Source organism: Lissotriton vulgaris, chromosome 4_1 (assembly GCF_964263255.1).
Source record: "Lissotriton vulgaris chromosome 4_1, aLisVul1.2, whole genome shotgun sequence".
Lineage (NCBI taxonomy): Eukaryota > Metazoa > Chordata > Amphibia > Caudata > Salamandridae > Lissotriton > Lissotriton vulgaris.
The window spans coordinates 1,296,952,624-1,296,980,380 of NC_141691.1; the positions used below are offsets into that span (position 1 = coordinate 1,296,952,624).

Sequence of the window (27,757 nt, forward strand, 5' to 3'; positions counted from 1 at the left end):
TTTAAAACCTCAGATAGCAGCCCTTGTAGCTAATGCAGTTTTTGCACACTGGTAATACCACAGACGTGATTAAATTGCTTAATATTTCAGACACACATGGGAGCTCCAAATTCCATTGATTTTTTTCCTGGCGTCTGCCACTTCAAAGTTGGGGCAAAGCTAATCTCAAGGTAGAATTATATGACTGCTTATTATTTGGAGTTTTAATGAAAAGGAAATAAAAAGCATATTCTGGAATCGAGGGAGCCTCAAGCCACTACTAACCATCCAGGATCTTTAATTCGAGACTGTCCCAGATACCAGTTGCTTAAGGACCGTGCTCATGCCATAGCAAAAGAGGCTTGATGTGAGCTGGATGCTCATTTTTCAGCGTGATAAACGTTGCTGTTAAAATAATAAACATGGGAGAGAAGCATCAATGTGTAACACGAAGGGCATTAGCTTAGCGGGCCCCTATTAGGTGACAGCCTTAATAAGCAGTGGTGATGATTAATGGGTCTTTTTTCAAGAAATGGCATCAGAAGTATTGCCTCATGTCACTTTTTTGCTTGGATCTGTCTTCATGTAAACACCAGGTTAAACTGAACATTGCTGCAGCAAATGCATCTCCCTTGTTTTTTTTCCCTATGCTTTTATGGGGACCGCTCTGAATTGGGGTCTGCTAGGCTTTTTGACCAGGTCTGTCACCGGGTATGTTAAAATAAATATTTTTCGGCGCCCAGTTCAGCCGTTGCTAAAATGAGCCCAGGCTGACAGGTGGCTGACTGGTGTTGGGTAACAATACATATACAGGCGTCCTATAATGTTTAATTTGGGCCAGTTTAGGCTGTAGTGTCCTGAGCAAACAGATATACACTGAAAACAGAATCTCGATTCTGGGCCCTATGAAGTCTTCATACAATTTAAATTGACTCCTAAAAGGATTCAGCCTGATAAGGCCATATCTGCATGGTCTTTCAGTGTTGATTTAAGTAGCTTCACACTGTCTGATGGGATTATGTTTATATACAATTATATATACAATATTGTTTGCAGTGGTCAAGGGGGATAACAAAAAGTTAGTACTCTTATGTGACACACATGCTGCTTCCGTTACATCCCACTCCAAAGCAGGAACTACAACTACAGTTGTAGCTGCATCTATCACCACTGTTGTACAGCAGCAGCTGGCACTATGACTGTGACTGCTGCTGCAACAGCCGTGACTACAGCTGTCACCATGGCAGGTACAACAGTAGTAACGTTAGCAAACCGGTGAGAAAAGCTGATATAGCATAGACCATGGCGAGAACATCAGCTTCCAGTAAGGAAGTAGCAGAGACCACAGTTCCAATCCCTTTATAAACCACATCCACCACAGCATTGGCAATCACAGCATGGACCTCAGCAGCAACAACAGCCACCACCACCACAAGAACAGATGCTAGCACTGCCGGGACAGTTATATTGACCACAGTTGTAACGACAGCAGGGACTACAGGAGCTTTTTTTTTTATATCAACCAAAGTTTATTCTTGATTTGCTTTGCACACAGCAAAACTATAAACCATTTGCACTATGTATATGTACAGTCCTTGTTGTAGATTTCCAATTACAAGACCTTCAGTCTGTTTTTTTTTTTGTTGTAACCTCTGGCTCACGGCAGCAGCTACAGTAGCTTCATTCACAACATAGGTTATAGTAGAAATGAGAAGCCAGAGCAGTAGCCACAACTGCTTTCCCAGTGCCTAAAACTGCAACAATCATTACAAGCACAGCAGGAACTACAGCAGTGTGGCTAGCTTCCACCACAGCTATAATCCCAATAAGAACAACACCTACAAAGGAGCATCAGAAGTAATCCCAGAATGCCATCACAACCCGGACAATGGCAGCCGCTACAGAGGGAATCAAAGATCAACCAGCCATCAAGCAGCAACCACATCGACCATCACAGCAGGGCCACAACTGCACACAAAACAGTGACTTCTTCCACCATAGCTGCTGTCACAGAAGAGACCATAGCTGTCACCAATAAAGGTACAGCAGCAGTGACTACAGCTGTTACATTTGCAAACACAATAGATCACTCCATGTTCAAAAGCAGCAACCACTTCAGCACAGCAGGAACCACAGCAATGAACTCTGGGGACCAGAGAATCATCCTCCTCCGTTCACTCAACAAGGACACTTTTTTTTATTAACAATATCCACCACCACCTCGGGGGCAACAGCAACAAAAGCTGTAATTAAAGCAGTGACTGCAACTATCAAAACTGCACTGACAACAGCATGGACTGATCAGTTTCAACACCTGCCAGCTAGGGAAGGACAACAGTAACCACAGGTGTATCTCCTGCGAAAAAAATGGGTGGTGACGATGCCACTAAGACGAGGACATAAGCAGTTCAGCATTAGTGGTACTCCAAACAGTAGCACTCTAGCCCACTCTAGCCCAAACAGCTGAGCTTTGTCCTATTGAACAGGATTGCAAGCAACCGTAAACTAGTTTCACCCTCTAGGCCTCATTGATGTGCTACAGTTTGTGTCACATGGAACAGTGATCACAAGCTCCTTTTCTGGATATAACCTTTATACTTGGAGCATATTACTGAGGAAAAAAAATCAAGTATTGGCAAAGCCATTATGATTGGTTGTAATGTGTTTTTTTTTTATTTTTATTTTTTATATATTTATTTGAGCAAGTTCAAATGTATACAACAATAAGACCAGTAAGAAAAATTCAGTTCATATATAATAAATAGCATAAATAAGTAATAACCAAGAAATATCTCAAAGCATACAGAGTCATAATCTTCCATTACATCAAAAGAAAAAGGTCAGAGGTAATATCACTCATAGAAGTATAGAGTTCATCTATAGAGTTCATAGTTCTATCACAGGAGGAATTTAGGGACCTCTTTTATTCTCGTACCAGATAGTTATAGGGGCCCAAATCTGAGCCCCATGGATTCTTGATTTTGTTTTCCCTCTAGTTTCGTAGATAGCTGTTTCTTGCTTATAAGTCCCCAAAAGTCGGCTTAACCACATTTGAAAGGTTGGTGCTTCTGACTCTTTTCAGCGGGCTGCCAGTATGATTCGAAACACAGCCATGCCTAGGAACACAGATATTACTTCTTCCTTACTGTAGCCCAGAGAATCATCATGGCCTAGTACATACAAAGTCAGCAAAGTTATTAATTTATGCCCAAAAATTTCTGTCCAATATTCGGAGATCATTCTTTTAATAAGATCTAATTTAGGACAATCAGCAAACATATGTATGAGATTTGCTGGGCCTAGACCGCATCTTGGACATTGATCATTAGGCCTTTGGCCCCAGGTAAATAGCTTAGCAGGTGTATAATAAAGGTCATATATTGTTCGATAATATTGGGCCTTTAAGTTGGACGTTAAGACCAATTTAGACAGAGGATAAGATCAGTGACATGTCCTCATCTACATTAGGATTATCTAGTTTTGTTACCCATCCTTTCTCAACGCGCTCCATATCATCACTCTGATTCTTTGTCAATAATTCATATATAGCCCCTATCCTGGTGGTCCGCCTAGCTATAATTTCAAAGAAGGGGATAATTTCTGGCTGAATTTTTGGTGAGAGTTGCCGAATGGTAGTGTAGATTTGTATGTATTTCAAATAAGCAGTGGGAGAGATCGAGAATTTTTGCTGTAGATCCTCAAATGGCACTGTGGGACCTCGACCAAGAAAATCTCCGACAGTAACAAGCCCTGAGTTTTCCCATTTTCTAGAGGTGCTATCGTTAAGCTGAGCTGGTAAGATCGAGCTATACCAGAGAGGGGTATACTTGGTGAATTTCGGTATTGCTAGATGTTTTGATGTACGTTTCCAGATCTTCCATGCGTAATCTTGAATTTGATTTTTTTAAAGTACGAAGGTTCTACTTGCCTTAATAACAGCCCTCTGGCTTTGTCCCCTAATACCAATTCATATATCGAAGGTATATTCTGATCTAATTCGGCAGCGGTTATTGGCTTGGTGTTAAACAGAGGGGCCATTTGCTGAAGGAGAGTTGCCCATAAATATAGCGTCAAATTTGAAATGGCTAACCCTCCCCTATGCTGTGGTAATGTCAAATTTTGCATTGCCCTCCTGATTTTTCCATAGCTCCACACAAATTTGGACATACAAGAGTCTAAAACTTTAATAATATTATCCTCAACCATCAGCGGAATTGCTCGAAATAAATAAAGTATTTTCGGGAAAATATTCATCTTGAGGTAATTCCCCCTGCCTAGAATTGATAAGTGGGGATTATTAACTCTTATGAGATCCTTTTTTATTTTCTTAATCAATGGGTCGTAGTTAAGTTGGTTGATTTCATTCACCTTAGGAGATATACAGACTCCAAGATATGTAGCTTGGTTGACTCTATATACGGGCTTTGGTATTGGATATTTTCTGTACATAAAACCATTGTCTTGTCCCTATTCAGGAATACCCTGAATAAGAGCCAAAAGTCTGGGTAATTTGTTCAATCTCCAGAATTGCCTCAGTAGGGTTAGATGTTAATACCGCCACATCATCGGCGTAGGCTAAATTTTAGTATGAGATATGCCAACTGTCACGGGCTCTATTAAGGTGGAAATAAGCAGCTTTGAAATAAGGGGATTGATGTAGAGGGCAAATAAGATTGGGGAGCACGGACACCCCTGTCTCGTGACCCTTTGATAAATTGATGGACTCCGATTCGATGCCCCCAATGGTGAGTTTAGCCTTAGGGTCGACATATAGTGCCTTGATGGATTTAGCAAAGCCCGGTCCGAAGTTGTTTAATTCCAAAACTCCCCATAGGAATTGCCAAGAGACTCGATCGAAAGCCTTCTCGGCGTCCAGCAGGATCATCGACATCTGGCCCCCCGTCACTCCCATGATGTCAAAGAGGGAGATGGCTTTACGGGTGTGATCTGTAGTGCCCTTACCGGGGATGAAGCCATGTTGCCACGGGGAGACCAGATGTTCGACAATCCTGCTAAGCCGGTTTGCGAGAATCTTGGCGTAAAGCTTCGAATCGGAGTTTGAGTGAAATGGGTCGATATGAGGATGGCAGCTCGGGAGAGTTTCCTTTTTTGGGGAAGATAGCTATATTTGTGTATTTCCATGATTCAGGTGGAGTGCCACGCCATTGAACCCCAAGGAATAGATCTAATAAATAAGGGATGATCTGCTTTCCAAGTATTTTATAAAGATCCAGGGGGATTTTATCTGGGCCTGCGGCTTTTCCGTTCGCCAACTCTGAGAGTGCTAATTCAAGCTCGGTAACTGAGATTTTTTTCCAGGTCTTCCCTAGTTGGTTCATCAATCGTTCTAATTAAGTCTGAATCTTGAAGCCAGTCATTTAGAAAGTCTTTTGAGTCCGCTACCATTACTTGATCCTCATTTTGATTTTTGATAGTAGCGTTGGAAAGCCCCTGCAATGTCTACAGATGACGTATGTTTCTGTCCCTCAAATTCAATAAATTGTATGGCATTATGAGATTGTTTCTGGCGTGTTCGAAGGGCAAGTTGTTTCCCCACCTTTTCCCCATTTTCATAGATATTATTTTGATTCGCCTGGAAAGTTTCAGCTGCTTTTAGGGTCAGGCCGCTATTGATCTCTGCTTTAAGGACTAATATTTTACGCAAGGTGCTATCGCATTCTTCCCCTTGGTGTATCTGGGTGGCATGTTGTTCTTCTAAGTTTGCTAATTCGGAATTAAGTTGTTCGTTTAACCTTTCCTGGTCTTTCTTGCGTTTAGCCACAAAAGCGATGGTCTCCCCCCTTAGAGCTGCTTTAAAGCAGTCCCAGACCACCAATCTTGGGGCGCTATACTGATTTATAGTCGAAAAATTCCTGTGCCCAGAGCGTGAAATGTTATGTACTCTCTGTTGACCAAGAGTTTTCGATCAAATGACCATTGAGAGTAAGGCCTCTTGTAGTTGGTGATGTCGAGGGAAAGGATAAGCGCATTGTGGTCTGACAGTGTTTTGGGAGATTTAACAATCACCGCGTTTGCAGCATTTTCCATAGGAGTCATTATATAATCAATCCGGACATATTTATTGTGGGGAAAGGAAAAATAAGTATATCCAGGATCGTTTCTATTTTTCAGAGTGCAGAGTGTCAATTAAATTGTGGCTATCTATGAGTTGCCTTACTGCCCTATATACTTTAGGCTTACGCCCATTATAGGTCTGCTGTAATTGACTGTTCTGTGTATAACCCAGAGCTACTTTAAAATCTCCACAGACAATTAATGAGCCTGCCCAGGATGCCAATTCAAGCTCAAGATCTTGAAAAATCTGGGGGTTGTCCTGGTTCGACCCATAGTGAGCAGATGGTAATGCCTAAGTCAAGTTGAACTATAACCCATTTACCATGGGGATCAACCAATCTACGCCTGGGTTGACCCAAAATAGTTTTTGCTAGAATAGCAACCCCTCGTGTCTTAGACGTTTGTGTTGTTAGAGCAAGAATATTATAACCAGGTATTTTTAGGAGCTCCTTGTCCCCCACTGGGATGTGAGTCTCCTGTAAACAGAGTATGTCATAAGAACCTTGGCGAATTGTCTGATAGAGTTGTGCCCTTTTACCTCTATCATTGAGACCAGCGACGTTCCAGCTACATGATTTTAGCTTCCCCATTGTACATATTCAGCATTCAAACTATCAATAATACTGACATTTTTTGCCTAGATGAATATAACCACAGTTTCCACTTTCCCGATTTCCTTAAAATTTGTTGGACATCACTTGTTACTGAACTTAATGTATCCCTTGTACATTTGTGCTTCCTCTTTTTATCTTTTATTTTTTTTCTGCCCCTCCCCTTCAGGAACCTCCCCGCTCCGTACCCCCCCCCCCCTCACACCCAAAAAAAGGCAATAAGACTCAGAAAGAGTCTGTGGTGATGGGGTAGTGCTGCCTAACCAGTGCTCAATGATATTAAAACAGTGAACAAAGAATAAAAAAAAAAAAAATTACCACGCGGGAATAGGAGAGAAAGAAATGGCAGAAAAGAGGAAGGAGAGAAAGAACAAAGAGGACGAGCAAAAATGTATACGGGAGGACCAGGCCCTCCTAATTGTTATCATGTCATGTGATATGGTGTACCATAAATCTGTTCCTTTACTCTACCAAGCAGACTTTCATTTTTAATGCTAGTCTAAATGATCTCTTTAAAAACTCTCAATTGAAAAAAGAAACCAACAACAACACCTATGCCTGGCTGAGAGAAATTCTGAATATACACATGCAGAGATAAGATGATATAACAAAACTATCCTCCTCCTTCCCCACTGCTCTGCTAAATCTAAAGTTAATTCAGGCTATCTAAATATTCTTTAGCCTTAATCTCCGAGGTAAAGAATCTTGTTTGTCCTCCAAATACTATCTTCAGTCTGGCCGGGTTATTGAGATATGCCTGCGCCTGCTTCTCTAAGAATGGTTTAATCCATTGTCGCAGGCGCCATCTCCTTTCCACTGTTATGTGGCAAAAATCCGGTCGGACGAAGTATGAGATGGAGTCTTTGCTACGACGTGCTTCGGGTCTGGCCTTATCAGAGATGGCTTGTCTTAAGAGAAAGCTCCCAAAGTATACTAGAATCGCTCGGGGGTAGCCCCCAGGTTTTGCTGCAGGTTTAAATGTCAGTGGGACTCGTACTTCCAGATCCCAATTCCAACCGAAGAGTTCGGGGACGGTGTCCCGGAAGAGTTGTATAATGTATGAGCGGATATCGTCTCCCTCAATTTTTTCTGTGATTCCTAGGACGCGCAAATTGTTTCGGCGTAAATGATTTTCAGTCTTCTAGCTTCCACCTTACATCCTCTAGTTCTGCCTCATGGGAGTCAACTCGTTCTTGGGTTGCTACAGCCTCAGTTTCATTGGACACTATGCGAGCTTCCATCTCGGTCATTCGTTCGTTAAAGGTGCCCACAGTTTTTGCTAATTTACGTACAACCCCCTGGACTTTGTGAAGGGCTGCCTGTGCATGGCGCCCGTCTTTAGACGTTTCCTCCCGGTGTGAGGCGATGGCCTGAAGAACAGTGTCCATAACTGAAGTCAGTGTAGGCCCGGATTGGTCTGGATGGTCTAGTAGTACTGAGCGAGAGGAGTGAGGTGGGTGGGTTTGATTTATAGACTAGTGATGGGGAGTAATCCCATGATAGGTCTGTTGCACCATGGTGACTCTTTTTAGGTCGAGCAGACCTACTCTCAATGCGTGAGCATTGAGAGTGTCTGCTTCAGACCTTTTGTGGCCCGTATTTAGGAATGTGGACAGCTACCAGACGCGCGCTTTGACGAGGTCAGATTTCACCTCGGGAGCGAGCGTCTGGTAGCTGCGCATGCGCAAAGCCCTTGCTCACACACAGGCAGCCCCCACCCCTCTGCATGCACGTACGCACGCGCACACAGGCGCGCGCATGCACACGCAGGCATACGGCACACATACAGGCACACATACAGGCACACTATCCCCTACCTCGCATTCTCTCTCAATCACACATAGTCACGCATGCGCACACACATTCCCTCGCGCACACACGCACACACGCGCGCACCCCCCCCCCTCCCCCCTCAGGCATACACACAGGCACGCACGCACGCACGCACTTCACATCAGCCCTGGGCCCCACTCACCGACTGCGCTCTTCCGGCGGGGCTCCTCTCGCGCTCCGCTCCTCATGGCGTCTCGTCTCCTCTTCTTCTCAGGTCCGAGGAGCCCCGCAACAGGCGCCACACTCTTCCTTCTCCACGGCCCCCTCCTGGGGACCCGGGCTACCTCGGACCGGCAGGGCGCTCCATGCGCCGGCAGCTCGCGGACCTCGGGAGGCGGGACTTCCGGTCGGCCGCGACCGGATTGGCCGGCCGGCCAAGAGCTTCCGGGTCGCCGCGGGACTTGTTTGTAAAGGGTATTCTCAGTACCACTGCAATTTCGTTCACACTGTGCTGACTGTTCGAGGTGTGTTTTGTATACCCGAGCGCTGGTTTAATAATGTAAAACATGTTTCAAGATGATCTGTTTGAGCCGAAATAGAGACAGAAAGTGGACTTCCGCCTCAGACTACATAAGAATAAAGCAGCCATCTTGCAAAGGATATTCTTCAAACATGTAACAATTGAAAAAAAAAAAGACTTTGGACTAAAATCGAACAGAAAAAACTGTCCAATGGTATTGAAAATAAGTCTCATTCTTGCCTTTCATGCAAGATGATAAAACATTAATAAATACGTTATCTATAAGTTTGTATAATATTCTTGGGGGGGGGGGGGGGGCGGGGAATAACGATGCACCGGTATTTAGTCTAAGCCTTCATAGGTCTGATAAAATGAGCGTTTCATTTCGATTTAGCCTTCGCGTTCACAAGAGCACCGTTATACATAGAGATGTGACGTTGCATTTTTCAGGAAGTAATCTCTAACGGAGCACTTGAAAATGTACCCTTATGTCCTATGGATGCAAAAGAAAACCATAATAGATGCTTTCCTGTCACGTGACTATGACGAGCAGCTTCTGCGAGCCGTCTGACGCACGTGCAGATGCGCCTGCGCTGCATGTTGCTTCCTGTCCACCCAGCAACATGGCAGGGATGGAGAGCTGGGTTTGCAGCCTGGTGGAGGAGTTTGTGGTTGGGCAACAGGACAGCAAAGCTGCAGAGGTGGCAGCAGGTACGAGAGGCACAGGGGCATCGAGCCGATGAAATGGCATTCAGTTGATTAACGCATGCCTTACTTTCAGGCAAGAGCAGACTGCACGTTTCCCAACCACAGAGTGTTGATTCATTTCTCAGGGGTGCATTTCATGTATGGGCATAAAAGTATATGCTTTGTTTTCACGACCGATGCACGTCAACTGCTATATCCCCTTAACCTATTGGCACGATTTATCATTTTAGATAAGGTATGCTCTACAGCGGTTGCAGGTAAGTTGCATGTTGAGTACAACTTGTTCATAACCTATATAAGGGTTGCGCGCTGAGTAAACTATGTTTTTAGCTGATTGCTTGTTGAGTTGAGTGCTTGTCAATAGGGCCCCTACATACCATTCGCCCTCTTAAGTGTCCAAGGAGCGTTCTCATAAAGCCTGGACGATCCATTTCAATTCTAATTCATATGAATAATGTTTTGGTGGCAGTGAGAGTTTGTTAGCAGGGAGACCTTATTTAGGCCAGTAGAGTGTTTTGGCTTATTTGATGCTTGAAGATGATCCCACGAAGGTTACTTGATATGATGTCTGAGAGTCTTCATGGCAGTATGTCTCAATGGCAGCTTATTGTGGCGGAACTTTGGTTGGTGTATGTCTATGGAAGCTTTAAGTGTTAACATTGACTGTAAAGTGCATTGTGCCATGCCAAATAACTGTGGATTCTGCTTGCTGTATTCTCCATGCCTACGTTAGATTGGGATGGATGTTGAGTTTACTTTTCTCGAGGCAAATTTGGTGGCCCCTAGAATGGGTGTTGCCCCATTCAACAACAACTGGCTGAAATATGTTCTCTCAATGTTTCAAGCTTTATTACAAATGTCACAAAAAGATGTTAATATTTCACTTCTGTTCTTGGATTTTCGTCACAATAAAATACACTGAACATAATCTTCACAAAAGTTATTTACAAAAGTTTAAGCTATTGCCATTATAAATTACAATCACATTTATTTAAGTATTAATTATTTAAAAAAATTAAAAGCCATTGTAATTTGTAATATCAATACATCTAAGTCACGTGAATACAAAACATGTTGCATTACAAATGCTATAGGTGTCACATTTGTGAAAGTTCTAACTATGGCATTGTAAATGACAAAGCTATTAATTTAGCTATTTTCAAAACAAACACATCAATAAAAAAATTGTCATTTACAAGACCAATAGCTCAAACTTTCCTAATGCGAGACCTATTGCATTGCAAATGCTTGTTCTTTTTTAGAACTGTTTTTCGGCCAGCCCTAGGATCATTATGTTTCAAATCTTGATCGCTTTCTGTAGTGAGGTTAGACTCTGCATCATCCTCGAGATCCTCCTCTGTATCCCCCGACCAGCCGGCATCCTCAGAGAAAGAGAAGAAATCTGTGGGATCCTTATCAGTCTCTACATTCTCAGCTACTGTCTCAGCTGCAGCCTCAGAAACATTAGTTTTACCTGATTCATTTCCCTCCAAGTTCTCGATTGAGATAGTCTCCCCAGAGTCCCGTACCAGCACTGGTGTTATCAGTGTTGTTGCTTGTCCCCCCGGGGGACCAGGGGAAGCGGACTTCCTCATCATATCATTTGTTATACACAGCGTTTCTGCCGATATTAATGAAACCATCTCGGAGGAATTTGCAATTATTATTTGGGGGGGTCATACCTTCAATCTGGACCACTTCAGGTGACTCACCGGCCTCGAGTCCATCAGGAATCTCTACAGTTGCAGTTGCTGGAGTTTCTGTAGAGGCAAGCTCGAGTCTAGCAACGCCATCAGCCCCTCCGGTCCGCTCCAGTACTCCACCCCTGATTTCCACGTTTTCCTGTGCACCAGGCAAAATCTGTATTGCCGGCTGTGCCTTCTCCCCTCCAGACACCGGTGGCTTCAAGGCTGTTTTGGGAGAGGATTTCCCAGGGGCTCTGCTAAGCATATCCATCACTGTGGGTCCAGGGACGACTACCGGCTGTCTAGCTAACTTCGGGGTGAGCATTGTGTTCACAGCACGTCCCCCTGCCTCGCCACTACCAGCGCTGAGAGTGCCTGAATCGCCGCCCGCTTCAACATCAGTTCCCGGTCCCCTAATGCCTGCTTTGCCGCTCTGGTCTTCACGGCTGCAGCCGCCAGCGCTGCTGCATTTTTTGGGGCCATGGTTGCGCCGTCACGCTAGGCAGCCAGGTAAGCTTCGTCTTTAGGGTCAGTTTGCTGTAGATTAACTAAGAAGGGTTCAGTTGTTCGTAAACCCCCAAGTAACCGCAGAACTGTGACGCCAATCAGGGAGGTGAAAAGAGAGAGCTGGGTTTCAAGTGCAGCCTTCCTTTCGTTTGCTGAATCCGTGAGTTCCGGTGGGAGAAACACTCCAGTCTTCATTTTTTCCTTTTTTTTTTTCTCTTAAATGTTGTTTCTCTAGGCCAAACTATGCATCGCCAGGCTCAAATTGATTTAATGCATCGATAACCCGAAATATAGCTCAGCTCTCATCCCGCGGTCTCCATATCATCGGCACTGGTCGGGACGCATCTAACAGCGGTCTAGCATACCGCTGCCATCTTGCCCCCCGTCTATTGGATGTACTGTTCTGATGTATATAGATACATTATTGCACAAATGTGCATGGATTGTTTATGCTTCATCTCTGTGCAACCTGCCTCTTTCTGTGCCTTCTATGCTTGTGCCCGGTTTTTATGATTTCCCAAACAGTGCCCTGAAACGCAGTATTTCGTGCTGGGCACAAATAGTCTAGGTTTGTCCATGGCTTCATTTGTATGTAAAGATTAATAAGGCACATGTTCTCAAATAGGGGTGGATTCACTTCATTAGGTCTCGGCTAGCGTAGGCTGCGCACATGGGCAGTCTCGCTGGCGAGATTTAATGACTCTGAGTAGCGAGGGTAAACCCTGCCCCTCTTCTTCATTGGCTGGCCTCCTAAACGGCGGCCAGCCATTGCAGAAGGTCTCAGTGATGTCATTCTCTCCATCTAAGCCCTGTCCTTTTCGGATTGGGGGGCGTGTTTTTTAGTTTTGTTCTACCCTCTTTTCCATTGGCTGGAATGTAAAAACAACAGTCAAAAACACACCCATTGTTTACATTCCAGCCAATGGAGAAGAGGGGAGAAAGAAAAACACGCCCCCAAGTTTGAAAAGGACTGGGCATGGCGAGCGCTTGTCTAATGGATCATCAGAATCAAGTTTGTGGTTACTTTCTTCTTCCTGTTTCTTGTGGCAGACAAGCAGCGTGGGCTAAGTTTGCACGATGAGAGTTGAAGTTTTTACTTTGTTTATGACGAAGCCCCGCTTGGGTGTGGGGGATGGGGCCTCATCCATTCCACCCCAACCCAGAGCACAGCCACCTGGCACCCCGTGGGCTCCGACCCAGGCATAACTTGCGATGCTTCATGCTCTGCACGCCGCCTCCCGAGAAATCCCCAAGACACGCCCCTTTGCCACACCAGTCTTGACCCCGACCTAGCAAAGTGTCGCTGGCGGGGGACTGGTCTCCTGCCCCTCAGCCAGATTAACCCACAGGACACCAATGAGCCCCCCCAAAATTCAACTGCCCTTGACAAAATGCACGCGCCACCAACATCTCCCCTGGTCTGAAAATTCCCAGCCGATCTGGCGCAAGACAGCCCACGGCTCTGACGTACCTCTCCAGCCAGCATGAAGAAATGGTGGAGTACATGACTGGTGGCATTTGGGCTGACTGGCATGCGGAGAGCATAAGGACAACAGGGTGGTGCATGCGCATGCGAGTGACTTAGAATCAAGGGCTGTCGCGGCCTCCAGGCAACTTTCCGGCGTCTCCTGTAAAGCCCTTTAAACCTTCCCACTCTCCTCGCGTTCAATAGCTTTGGGCGGGAACGGAGACTAGGGCTCGCTTTCTTTCAAGTTGGGATACACCCTGTCTGCTCAGCCTTTCTCGCACCGGAGGGGAGCAGCAGGGGCTGTCTTTCCAGTTATTACTTGCAGCACCAATGCCACAGCTATTAGCCCGCCAGGGCCCCGCTTTTCCCATCGAGGGGGAGGGGGCGCCAAACACCCACTGCAAGCCCCAACCGTCCCACGGCACACTCCCAACTCCACCAACCATGAGCCAGCACCCCCCATTTCCTTCCGACCCGCTGCAGCCTTATGAGAAATGCCAGTCCTCTATCCTAACCGCCATCTCCCTGCACTCGACCCCCACAACCAACTTGACGCGTGAAACTTCCTTGCATACTATGTAGTGCGGACTTTGGCACTTTCTCCCCGGGGGCCCCGCCCTCTCTGTTGCTGCAGCCTTGGATCGCTCCCATGCCTTTTGCCAGCTGCGAGCTGCGCAGGTAGGGGGCTTTCCTTCACAATATTTTGCCTTGGTATGCCGTCCTGTGCTTGTGGTGAATGCCCCCCCCCCCCGCCCCCACCCACTCCTTACCATTTGCTGCCTCATCGCCCCTGGCTTCTCCACTCTGCACGCATCTCATCCATCTATTTATTCCATGCAATTACTTCCTCAAGCACGACGACCCCTCCTCCTTGAGCCGCCATTCCGAACTCACTGCCCCAACAAGCCGCCGGCTGCCCCGCGAACCCCCTCCACCCGCTTTCCTCTTTATCGATCGCACTGCAACCCACCCACGCCCCCCATCCACCCCACCCCCACCTCACCTCACACTTTGTCGCCGCGGCACCTCTTCTCCTGACAAAATTCCCCAGTGTGTGTGGGTCTCTGTGTGTGTTTGAAGAAATAAAATGAAGGTGCACTTTTGTGTAAAGGTTTTTCAAAAGAACAATTGAACTAGAACAGGATTACATAACTTTGGCCCCTGGGGGCAGATCCATAGCAGATTTTCAAGATAACTACTGACTGCGTGCTCCTATCGGAGAACTCTGTTTGTGTGGCTCTGTGTGTTTGTGTGGCTCTGTGTGTTTGTGGTGGCTCTGTGTGTTTGTGGTGGCTCTGTGTGTTTGTGGTGGCTCTGTGTGTTTGTGGTGGCTCTGTGTGTTTGTGGTGGCTCTGTGTGTTTGTGGTGGCTCTGTGTGTGTGTGGCTCTGTGTGTGTGTGTGTGTGGCTCTGTGTGTGTGTGTGTGTGGCTCTCTGTGTGTGTGTGTGCCTCTGTGTGTGTGTGTGTGTGTGTGTGTGTGGGCTCTCTGGGTGGGTGGGTGTGTGTGTGTGTGTGTGTGTGTGTGTGTGTGTGGCTCTCTGGGTGTGGTGCAAATGCAATAGGTCTCGTATTTGCGAGAGATTAAGCTATTGGGATTGTAAATGACAATGTCATTTATTTATCTGTTTTCAAAACCAACACCTAAATAAAGTTTGTCCTTTACAATGCCAATGGCTCTAACTTTTCCGAAGGCGAGACCGTTGCATTGTAAATGCTTGTTTATTTTACTCTCAGGAAGTTTATGCATATCATGTCATCAAGACTCCTTAATCTTAATTTCTTTGTATGTAACGTCCCTTAAATCTTTGCCCCTTTTCATTATACATTATCTGTTATAATCTAGGTATTTTTATATTCACCAAAGTTTATTCTTCATTACTTTGCAAACAGCAAAATTCTAAACCTTTCCCACTATGTATATGTACAGTCCTTGTTTTAGAATTTCAAGTACAAGACCTTCAGCATGGTGTTACTAATTTTTGATCTGTGGCAATTTTGGTAAATAGGTGTTCAGTTTTTTTCCTTGCCCTTTGCGTTTTTATTGTCCATTAGTACTAGATTATTTTCTCCAAAAGCCTCGTGTGATTGTCGACACGTTTTGGCTTTGAGTTGATTTAGCAGCCTCCTAGACCATCTACAAGGACTTATTTTTAAAAACAAAGTATGTACCTTAAAAACATAATTGCAAACCAGTGCAATTTAGTAGTGGGCTGCAGCAACACATATTTACGTGTCTACATGTGATATAATTCGGACGTTCCCTCTGTGCTACCAATTTGGCAGACCTCTTTTTGAATTGCAGTGGTTGGTGAGAAAGTGTGATCTGACTTTCTAATACTGCTTCCTTATCAGTGGAAAAGACAATTGTTTGGTGGGAAAACATGTTGCGTATAATTCTGTCTCTATTCCTGCCGAGATTGCGGGACCCTATGGACCTTTGAGTAATTGTGTGGGTTTCCATCTGTTTAGATATGTAAAACCTATTTTTTAGGGTCCGCGCAACCAATTTGACAAACATCCTTTAAACAAGCATTGTGAAAGACAAACTTTTTATTTATGTGTTGATTTGGAAAACAGATAAATAAATGGCATTGTCATTTACAATGGCAATAGCTTAATCTCGCGCAAATGCGATAGCAAACTCCTCTTTATATGAAGTTGTAGGCGTATACGCTCAGTGAGAAAAACTACAAGGCCCAGAATTCAAAGTGCAGTTTGCTGAAAAACCCGGACAGTTCGGAGGTGTTAAAATTGAAGAGGGGCTACCTGCATGTGAATGCACATGTGTGGTCAAGGGAAGGGTGGGGGGGGAAAGGGGGGGGCTCCTCGGCACATTGTACAGTGCAAGCAGTCAAGGGTGGAGCAGCAAGGATTGCCGTCAGCAGTGAGAGGTGCAGAGGACATACAGGCACGCCAGCAGCATGGAAGGGTCTTAAGGTAGGGCGAGGAGTGGTACTTTCGCTGCCTGGAGAGACTCATAAAGCGGCAGTCACACGAGGAGAGTTGCACAAGACAAACGAGTCACAGGACACGCTAAAAACAGATGTCACTTATTTGAATGGATGAGTGAAGTAATGCTGGAGAGAAAGGCGAGACCTCTCCAGCCAAATCACGTATGCATCTGTTATAATCAGAAGCAAATATATTCCAGATATATTTTCAGTTGACAAGTTAGATGGATACATTATGTGTGGGTATATAGCGCAGATGGTGGGTACCAGAACGCCTCTAGGCTCATTGTGTGTTCGGTTCACGCTCTGCACGGTTCTGTTACCGGTCCACTCTGTGCTACAGATGTTTGCTGTAAATGGCAGAGGCTGACCACTCCTTTTGACTGACAGGAACAGCTGTTTTTAAAGTGAGGGGCTGGTTCCGGGGAATAAAACAGCTGTGCATATTTTACAGGGTGGATTTTCTGCCCTGACATCCACTCTGGGAAGTGATGAGGGCGAGGGCCGTGTGAGCATCCGAGGGAAATGTGTGGGGAGCAGGAGAAAGGGGCCGGGAAGGAGACCACAGAGGTGCAGAGCCGTGGGGAGGGGGGGCCGGGGGATAGATACATCGACATACGAGATGGAGGGGAGGGATAAGGGAGGCGCTGTCATGTGGAAATGGAAACACAAACAAGAAGGGACAACAGGCCAAGGAAAATGACGCAGAGCGATTTTGGGAAGCGAGGGAAATGTAATTAGAGGTGAGAGAGAACCAGAGATGCGCCAGAGTGGGCTGCAACGGGAGGGTGAAGGAGCGCCCAGGGAAGAGGCAGTCGGGGAGAGGGGGTTCTTATGAGGCAGAGTTTGGGGGGAAATAACGTGGCAGTGATTGTTCCTGAGGGAGGTGGACACCTAAGCATTAATAGGGCAGAGGTGTAAGGTAGAATGAGCCAGAGGTGAGAGGGAGATTGAGGAAGAGGGGAGATTGAGGCAGAAAAGAGTGGGAGAAAAATGAGGCAGAGTGAGGTAGAGGTATGAGGCACTTATGCAATATGTGATTGAGGTAGAAGGTAGTGAATCTACACACAAGAGAAGGGAGGCAGCAGCATACACTTCGGTGATGTGAGAGGTAGAAAGGGATGAGGCAAAGGTTCGATGGGGGTGAGGAAAAGATAAAGCGGCAAAGGTGAGAGGCTGAGAGAGACAGAGGGTCGTGTGAGGCAGAAATGAGTGGGGACAATGTAAAGACATCGCCTCCTCCCCTGAGGCGTATCTGTCAATAGTGCGGCAGGTTCAGTGGCGCCAGGGGCAAGGATGTGAGGGGCCACTCTACCCCAATTAATAAGATTATAAGATTGACCCCAATTAATAAGATTATAAGATTGATAACTGTTTTGACTACCAAACCAGAAAATAGGGGGGGAGGCACAGATTCCTGAGATTCAGTTAGTGCTCTAGGGGCTTTGCATCGACACTTGAGTAGGGTGATGGCGTAGCACAAAATGGTGTCCAACCCCCTGCACAATGTGATGCAGGGCTCCTGAGTCTCCCGCGTGTTCCGTGGCCTGGTGCTAATAGAGGGCCCCAGAAGTATTCGCCTCTGAAGACAGTGGCGGAACAATAGCCCCCGCGGTGCAGGGGCGGGGGGGGGCAAACTCCAGGCGGCGTGGGTCGGCACTGTGCATGGGCATACCTTGAGCTCCTGACTGAGCCTGGAGCGTGGGGGGGGGGCGCCTTCCATGCAATTTACAGGGGTGGTGGGCAGGCACACGGACAGCGGGAGGGGGGCGGGCAGGCACACGGACAGCGGAAGGGGGGAGGGAACGGCAAGAAAGGCACTCACCTGAACTTCCTCCGGCGGCGGCCGGCCGCGAAATGACCACATGACACCTTGACGAGCGAAATATAAACCCCGCCCACCGCCGCATTGACGTAGGCAAAAGGGAAAAATTCTACGGAACGCCCACGAGTCGCCTCGCAGAATGACGGACGCCTCTCTTCCAATGGCTAGCCTCCATTTATGGGGCTAGCCAATGGAAGACAGAGGAGGAACTGAGGCCACACTATTTCTAACATTAGATTTCGCCTGCGCTGAAAAGCTGCGCAGTGCACAGCTTTCGACGAGGCGAAACCTAAAGACTCATTTCTTTGGGTCCCCAGATTCTCTAGCCGATTAACGTGTCGGCGAAGGAATTTGTTGTCATTAGGAGGCTTGATTGCAAGCTTCTATAAAACACCTAACAGAGGCACTGGTTACAAGTGGCTCTAAGGGGAATGCGACATTTATTGTATCCGGTAAAATCTGATGCACCAAGTTTCACAATTTATAGGAAGCGATAATTAGCACCTAATCTGAGTTTTTCTCTAAAATGCAGCATAATTTACGGATGTTGGTGCTTTAGCACCACAATCTGTGAGGTTAGTCTGTATGATCCAATATTTTCAAGGCAGTCCCCACCCACAAGGTTTATCTTGGCAGGTCTGACCAAACTAAATGTACCTTGGAAAAACTGCATGGGTAACGAGTTGGATCGCACTGTGCGAATACCTAATTGGAATAAACTAGCCATGATTTGTTGTGCAAACACGTTTCGAAAACCACGGAACTCACACTCTGCCCCACATTGTTCGGGATTTTGTAATTTATTTCAATAATACAAAACCTTGATAAAAACATACACTTGTGAAGAAAATTGGTCAGCATCTCGATCTTATATAAATATATATCAGTCAGGTTGTTCTCAATCAAGACTAGGCTCGGAGTTCAGTCCCAATGAAATCCTACATAGCAACCCTGATTAATTCTTTACTATTTCCTACTGTCATATACTTAATGAGACTATAGAACAAATATTTACTACAGGGCCTTTGACCATATCCCCCAACAGGTAGTTTGCTATATCTTATCCTGGTTAATAGCGATGATTTCCAACCAACCTCGGTTGGGAAATTCTCTTTTTAAAATCCCTCTAAAAGCATTTGTTCTCTCAAAGTGCTGTGCATTGTGTATATTTTTCTTACATTTCCGATCACCTATTAAAGGTGAAGGCTTGACCTCAAAGTTCGAGTTGTGCCGTGTGCACTTCAGAGGCCAACTGGATTGTCTGTTTGAATATTTGTAAATACCTCTGAACAATAAGTGATTATGATACATAAAATGATAATAACATGATCACGGTTTATATAGTGTGCACACAATAAAAATGAATTGGGACTAGGGACTAAAATATACATGTTTAATTACCCAACTCAATTGAACTCAATGTATCGACCTCAGACAGACTGAAGATCAAGTAAACCATGACAGGCTACAAATCTGCAACCTCGAGGAGTACAGGCAGGCGCTCAGACCACAGACCCACCCTACTAGGTAGCGTGCAAGTAAGGCTTTACTCTGTTGAACTTGAATTGAACTAGGACAGTGGCTTTTGCACAGTCCCCACCTGCAGCTAAGATCTGCTCAACAATGGCCTACCAAACTGGGACCTCCTCCACTCCCTGTACCTAATGTCAGAAACTTGGGTGTCATATTTGACGACAAGCTTTCTTTCGCACCGCATGTCAACACTGTTGTTTCATCATCGTTCAACAAGCTGAGAATGATAAAAAAAAACTCTTACCATTCCTCCCACTCAGTGCTGGAAAGACCCTGGTAAGTACCTTAGTAATGTCTAAAATTGACTATTGCAACGTTCTCTTCATGAATACACAGAGCAAGATCCTAAAGTTACAGCTGGTCCAGAACTCTACTGCCAGAATTCTATCAGGTACCCCTAAATACAAATCCATCTCAAAAGTGCTGCAACAGTATCATTGGCCTCCTATAAGCAGCCGAATCAAATTTAAGGTCCTCTGTATCGCTTATAAAGCCACGCGCAACACTGGACCTATGTTCCTGAAGGAAGCCCTTGGTGCTTACACTCCCAACAGATCCTTACGGTCATCCACTGCGAATCTGCTGAGGGTCCCCCGCACTAAGAAAGCTTCATGGGGTGACAGACGGTTTACTGTCCCCACCGCCAAATTGTGGATTTCTTCCCCATCTACATCAAGTCCAGCCCGACCCTACTTGCCTTCAGGAAAATAATAAAAACATGGCTTCAGCCAATAGTCTATAGATCTTGATTCATACTCGCTGTCCGTAGCGCCGAGACTCCCACGGGTATTTGCGCGCTTTATAAATTGTATACATAAATAAATAAACAATGAGATCTAACAAGCCAACCTAATGTGCTTTGGAAAGGGCAGCCAGGGTAATGAACCAGACCTTTTCAGAAATTAGATATACTTACATTTACCGAAATACGGTTAGTCTTTTCAGCACCATTATCTGAGACACTCACCATAGAAATAACAGACATTTCTTTCTCAAACACAGCAAAAACATGGGATTGTCCATCTTTTAAATGGTTTCAACTGTGGCGAGAGCAAACATGACCTTTTAAAATTCAATAATAGCCAAAGGCTAGCCAACTTAAAGGAGACACTTCTGGTGAGGAGGCATAGAAAACATCGTAAAGAAGATGTGCCATGGTCAAAAAACCTACTATATGCAGCATAACTATGGGGTGCCCATAGACAGTAAAAGGTAACTATGAAGGCCAACTACAGGAGTACTTGGACAACAATTAGGTGCCCCAATTGAGCCAAAGAAGCAATAGTACTTGGCCACAAATAGCACACCCTCAAACAAAATTTGGGTCTCTCAGAGTTTGAAAGAGCTCATGCTTCTGCTTCGTTCTTTCGTTATATGAACAGAATTCCGCAGCTCCTTATGCACAATGAGTCCAGCACATTTGTCAAGCGCCAGGTTCAAGCAAGCTATAACAACCTTCTGTAGCTCATCACTTGTTACCTATCAAACTAGTCACTGCAGGTCTCCCTGGTTGCTTGAATCAGCACTATATGTTTCATCAGTGACAGGACAGTAGCAGCGCAGTAAACGCAAGTGCTTTGTCAGTTAATCCTGCAAAGGGCTACACATACAAATGATCTTATAATGCAGCAACAGAAAAAGTCAAGCAAAGCCAAATATTAGTTAGCACTGAAAAGAGCATAGAGTGAGTGAAGGTTGCCTACAATGAAGGGCAATAAATACCAAAAGGTCTTCCCGTCCATAGTTGAAACAATCAGGATTACCACCCACCTTAATATAAAGCAAAGTCACCATGAAATCAGGAATGAGTAATGACGAAGACAGGTACAATTCAATAATGCAGGGGGACTTCAGAACTACCTCACCCATGTATGTTGGTTTTTACTAAGGAAGGCAGAATGTTTTTAGTCTTGAATGTCTCTCCATGCCGGCAGCAATGAAAGTGTTTGAAGTAACAAGCTGGTGCCTTACGAAAAAATAACAGACAGTCCAGGAAATTTCAAGCCTACTTCACCCCATTCGTCACAGTTTTACTTAAGGAGGCAGGATACTAGTTTTGAATGACTCAATGAGAGCAACGATAAAAGTAACCTTCATATCAAGCTGCGAATATGTAAAAATTAAATAAATATGTGATCTACCAAGGGCTAACGAGAATTTCTATTGTATAGCATGACTGACTAGTGTTAAATTGTTTGTGTATAATGCTTACTGATGCAGTCTTGTGGTAACAAAAATGTAGACAAAAGGTACTACAATTAACTAACTAGAGGGGCCTATTTTAAAACCTTCAGAAAGATGTATTGTCAAAATTGTCAATCAGGACTCAACAACCCACAAAGTCCACTCGGTGCAGGCTCCGGTCGCCCCGTTCTCGTCCTGGCTTTGCGGGGCTTCCTTCAGGCTCCCTCACTCATCCGGGAGCAGGCGGATCTTCCAGTCGGCTCCTACACTCACCGGGGGCAGGGGCAGATGCCTCGGAGCTCCGGCGACGGCTTCCTAGGAGCGGAGTCTTGCTTCGGGGGCTGGGCCAATCCCAGTGCGGCCCTGCGGCGAGCCTCCGCTGACGTCGGCGCTTCCTGGGCCAATCAGGACGCGACTTCCTCGTCGAGCCCTCCACCAAGGCCCAATCAGTGCGCGGCTTTCCTGGGTCAGCCGCCAATCAGCAGGCGGACCCTTCGGTGCAGTCTTCGTACCAGGCTTCGAATCTCATACCAGGGAAACACTGAAATAAGCGTGTATAGCGTCACAAAAGAACTGAGTGTTCGGTGTCCTATAGCCAGCTGATGTACTTGTGGGGGCATATATATAACAAGAATGTGCCCCGGGCTCACGGAGAGCGGGAGGGGGGACGGGCACACGGAGGGGGGGAGGGGGGACGGCGGGAGGGGGGACACGGAGGAAGGCAGGACCACACAGAGAGCGGGAAGGGGGAGAGCGGGAGGGGGGACGGCGGGAGGAGGGACACGGAGGAAGGCAGGACAGCAGCAAGCACGGCCCGGCCGGACCAGATTCGGGGGCGTTCCCGGCTTTTGGCTGATGTAGCATGACGTAGCCAAAAGCCAAAAATTCTCGGGAACGCCCCCGAATCTGGTCCGGCCATGACGGACACCTCTCTGTTCCAATGGCTAGCCTCCATTTATGGAGCTAGCCAATGAAACAGAGGGCGGATTCCAGAGCCACATACTGTAACTCAATAGATTTCTCCTGCGCAAAAGCTGCTTGCGCAGCTTTTTTGCAGCCGAAACCTAAAAAGCTGTGTTCTCTGAGGGATTATGAATCATGATAAGACTTTTATACACGTTACTACCTTCCTAAATTAACGCAAAAGGCAATTGTTTCGAGAGGAAACGTGGTGCATTTAAATATGTCCAACAGGCCTTAAAAAGCCATGGGTGTGAGAGAAAGTACTTTTTCATGGGGAGACAACCTACAGTGTTTCAGTGCTTTTACCTAACTACTACTGATGTCTGGCACTTTCCTTAAAAGGTCAGAATACCTCACCCACTTGAAGTGGCTTGCCGCCCCGAGAGGGTGTGGCTTTTCCATCTGTTACACACAACTTCTTTCTCAAGGGCAGAGATAAATATTTTATGCATAATACTTGTCTCTAGTAAGTAGGAACTTCCTTGCCCACACAAAGCACCATGTAGTCTTGCTTTTGTCAGACTGTTAAATCTTATGTTGTCTGGCCTGTGAATATTGCTAGCAAGACATAAATTAGTACCAATGACCCATCATTTATATATGTGATATATTCCTTGTTTCTTATTCTGCCCATAGCTAGTGATGGAGCGTAGATATTATCTGACATCTACTGTTATCAGTTCTCATCTGTTCAAGATCATTACGGCAAATATTTCTTGATGATGAAATGTTAACCTGCTAATTTGAAAAACATGAGAATTCATACTGCATTGTAAAAGCATGCAGTGGTCTAAAATGATGATACGATAATGTAAACAAAATAAAGAGATACACTGAGAACTACATGTATTTACGTGTTCTGAGAAAATAAATTATTAACATAGTTTTGTGATAGCTTTTAAATGTGCGTCATACGGGGGGGGATATATACATAATGAAGTTCTTGAAAAGCAAAATTGTTTAAATTAGGGAGATATGATGTGCAAATCTGAGCTTCTGTAATAATACGTGTATTGAGAGTAACGCACTAATTTCTTTTGAAAAAAATAACGTACAAATAATTCTTTCGATGTTTTTTTTGTGGGTTTTTTTTTTTGGTAGTGCTTAGCCTAATATTGATATGTAGTACCTGAAAGAAACTAGAACTTCTATAATGAAGAGAATCCAAATGCATTTATGACATGTCCGATTTATAGTGAAATTAAACTGTAGTGATTCAGCTAATTTTCATGTAGGCCTCAAATGCTTCTCTTACACTGCGTTAATGTAAAACCATTTGAGACAGTCACCTAAGCTCTATGAAAACTTTCTGTGAAGTTTTATTTCTGTATTAGTTAACAATGGACTCTCTTCTTGCTAAGAAGCATATTTGATAGAAATTTAACAATATTGTTGCAAACCCAGGGGAAAAGCGCCTGGGAACAGATGGACACTGAGCAAAGTAAAGTTCCACCCACTTCCTTGGAAATGACGAAATGGCAACACAATTTAACTAAATTAATCTTAATGAAATTTTCAAAAAGGATGACTTAATTCTTTTGGAATTGATTGATTCATTGATCAGCCCACTATGAGTGACCAATGAGAATCCCATGGACTGATAGAATTGATACATTAAGGGTTGTAGACCTGGAACATTTGGAGGTATAATTTCCCCATCAGAGGAGATGTTTGAGGCTGGCTGTCATTTTCCTTTCCTGCCTGGCATGCTGTCACAGACCTTTGATCTCTATTGGCTTTTCTGTGCCCTTCGGTAATGGATTAAACCCAGATCTCTTGACTGGGTGTGAGTGTTTGATTCAGATGCTCCGTCCATCACCACCCCCTTTTGTACCGCTTTTGGCCACCATAAGTGTGGCAGGGTATGCTCGGACGTGAGTCCTTTGCTCACTTTGCCACTGGATTCAAGCAAGCCGGCTGGAATGCCAGAAACCGGTCCTCGGAAGCTTGTTTCCGGTCCAGGGAAGACATGGCTTGGCAGTTCGGGCTGGACTGTTCCCATGAGGTACAGGGTCAGACTGATTTGCATATAGCCGTGTCTGAACTGGGGTGGCAGAGTGGGCAAAAGAACGGTGATGGATTAAACCCAGATCTCTTGACTGGGTGTGAGTGTTTGATTGATTCAGATGCTCCGTCCATCACCACCCCCTTTTGTACCGTTTTCTGTGCCCTTCTCCATCCACACAGGGTGGAATCAACTTTAACTAACTGAACAATATCTAACTGCGACTTCGAATCCTGTACTTTTCCGGTCGGTAAAGTGTGCAGGAAAATACCTTGCTGCTGAGAGGTTATCTGACTCCGATCATGGCACATGGTGCAGCAGATCAGTCTTGACCAGATCATATTGAGGACGAACTTGAAGCGATCCGCTTTGCATTGTAGGATTAATAACTGAACCTAATATGCATCCTGTTTCTCTCTACAGAGGATTTTCCAGCTGTCTAATAATGCTCTGTTTGTGTTGTGTGGCTACTTGTAACAATAATTTGTCATTCAATCTGATTTGAGCTGTAGTTACTTGACTCGTCTATGCAATACGAGGCATTAGATAAATGTTTTCCATGAATTATCTTTATCGATTCGGTCTCCTTCTTTTGGTCATACTTCTTGTCTCAAGGCATCTGATTTGTGGCCGAGAGGTGTTGCGTTAGGTTTGAGGTAACAATTATTTTATATAAGGTCCTCCTAGAATAATTGTTCACGTTTCCTAATATTCTAGTCCCCGTCAGCTCAACAAAAAGATCCATTGGGGGACCATGGTATGGTAGAAATCTAAGAAATAATTGAGACCATTGTGAGACTGAAGGTTGATGATGAAACGGGCCTAGTAAGATAAGGTTGTTAGATGGGTGAAGACATATTTGGTAAGCTTTGCGCTGCAACACTAGCTTCTTACCTATGTTTACTGCATGCCAACACTCGCAGTCTGGGAGTTCTTGTATGGACCACTGCCATAGAGATGCTGCCATATGTCTAAATTTGAATATTGTTACTACTCAAACATCCAGCAACAGCCAAGGCTGTAAACCTTATTCTTGCACTGTCTGTTAGTGATGATGCCTACTGTTGGTGCACTTAGCTATCCCTTCTGCCTGATTCAACCCTTGTCTGTTTTTCACTTATGAATGTATTATGAAACTCTTTAGTGCTATGTTCATTCGCTGCTGCCTCTCTAGCTTTACACCATCACAGATACCACTGTGAAAATGTAACCCCTTCCATGCTCATGACGGAACGGTTCCGTCATGAGCGTCGGTTGGCCTGTGCTCATGACTGAACCGTTCCGTCATGGTTCCATAAGCCCAATGGAACGTTCAGCACAGCTCAGGAATTTGCACAGCGCTGAAGCGGTTAAGGTAGCCACCATGTCCTGCCGTATTCTGCACGACCTTTTGATTGTATACAATAGCACATTAAAGCAGACTTATTGGTTTTGCTTTGCTATTTATCTAGGAAGACCTATAGGCATAGTTGACCACTCAGCCTTGCCATGCTGGTCAATTGAGCGATGCAACAGGTTCCTATTATTTTAGCAAATTGTATAGCCTATTTTAGGAACACTTTGGCTTCTAAGGCCACCTGGGCTGGGGGGGGGGCTCCTGCTCTATGATGATAGCCAGCAGCTTACTGGCAAGTGAGCTGTCTTAAAAGCATTTTATTGCAAACCAGTGGGACATCCATTGTTAGTTAGAGTGACCATGCTCCAAACGAGCGTAGCATGAACCCTATGACCTTGACTTAAGTGGTGGACATTAAAGCTTAATTGGAGTTAAGTTGTGATTTTATTCTATCGACACATAATATTCCTCTCCTAAGTACTTTCGTTATGAGAGTGATCTCCGTATTTGTCCGTTTTATTTTCAAGTTTAGTCGTTGCAACCTTTTATCTGAAAATATTAGGTGGAAATAGTGTCTCTGTCTCAGTTGAGGGCGCAACATGGACACCCCTAGTTGTGAACGAGCCATAGCCTGGAATGACAACACATTTCTGTATTGGGCTCCGATTTTCATTAGTTACTTTCTCCCAGGGGTTAGGGTGAGGTTGTAGTTTCTGTTTGCTGCTCTTAATCTAAGAGAGTTTAACACTGGTCACTGGCCTTAGTAAAGTCAGGGCTTTTCTTCACGAGATACAAAAAATGTTATGATTCTATTTCTCGAGTCGTACTAACGGTGGTTCGTGGGGGGAGTGGCGGATTATTATTATTTTTTTGCTGTTTTTGTTTTTTGTTTAGTTATTAGTGAAACTAATGGCTGTGCTAATGCGCTTCTCCATTTATTTGATGATCAGTAAGGTCGGTAGGGCACGCTAGTTCCAAGATTGACTTTCAAAGTTGAAGGTGGTCAAAATGTGATCTTTCCCAAGGAGGTGTTAGAATTTTGCAGATTCTTGATTAGTGTAAATTGGTATTATGGTATGATTTTACATCAACTGTCCTTGTTTTGTGTTGAACGATCCTTGGCTCGGTAGATTGTAACGCTGTTATTACAGTTGTTTTTTTTTTTGTATGTTTTACTTTTAGCTAAATCAAGTAGAAAGCTGACATTCCTATATTTAGCCAACGATGTCATTCAGAACAGCAAAAGGAAAGGACCCGAGTTCACAAAAGATTTTGCACCGGTAATCGTGGAAGCATTTAAACACGTTTCAAGGTACGATGCATTTCATGCTCATTAACAAGATTTACCTGTTTTCTCCGTTTTTGGCGTGTTTTTTTCCCCCCAAAATAATTTTTTTACATTGCTTTTGCTTAAAGTGTAAAATGTAGGTTTTCACACACTCCAATCTGAAAGTCGAATGTATTTTTCATTAGGAGATGAAACCCAAAACTTGTCAATCTGTAGTTTGTTGTGCAGGAACTTTCACTTTGATCATGATGAATACTGCAAACCATTAAACGATATAGGTCTACTGTAATTTCAAACACATGCCTAAACACAAAAGTACCTAACACAGGACTATCCCTATATGCCC

The 27,757-nt window shown here is 44.9% G+C and overlaps 1 protein-coding gene across 3 annotated transcripts in view; it reads left to right on the top strand.

Annotated features, from left to right (window-relative positions):
- Positions 1–27,757, top strand: part of RPRD1A (regulation of nuclear pre-mRNA domain containing 1A) — a 431,185-nt gene that overhangs the window by 16,750 nt on the left and 386,678 nt on the right. For all 3 annotated transcript variants that reach the window (XM_086965530.1, XM_086965532.1, XM_086965531.1), the window contains exon 2: positions 27,306–27,435. In XM_086965530.1, the coding sequence (XP_086821656.1) occupies positions 27,306–27,435 (130 nt within the window). The remainder of the gene's footprint in view (positions 1–27,305; positions 27,436–27,757) is intronic.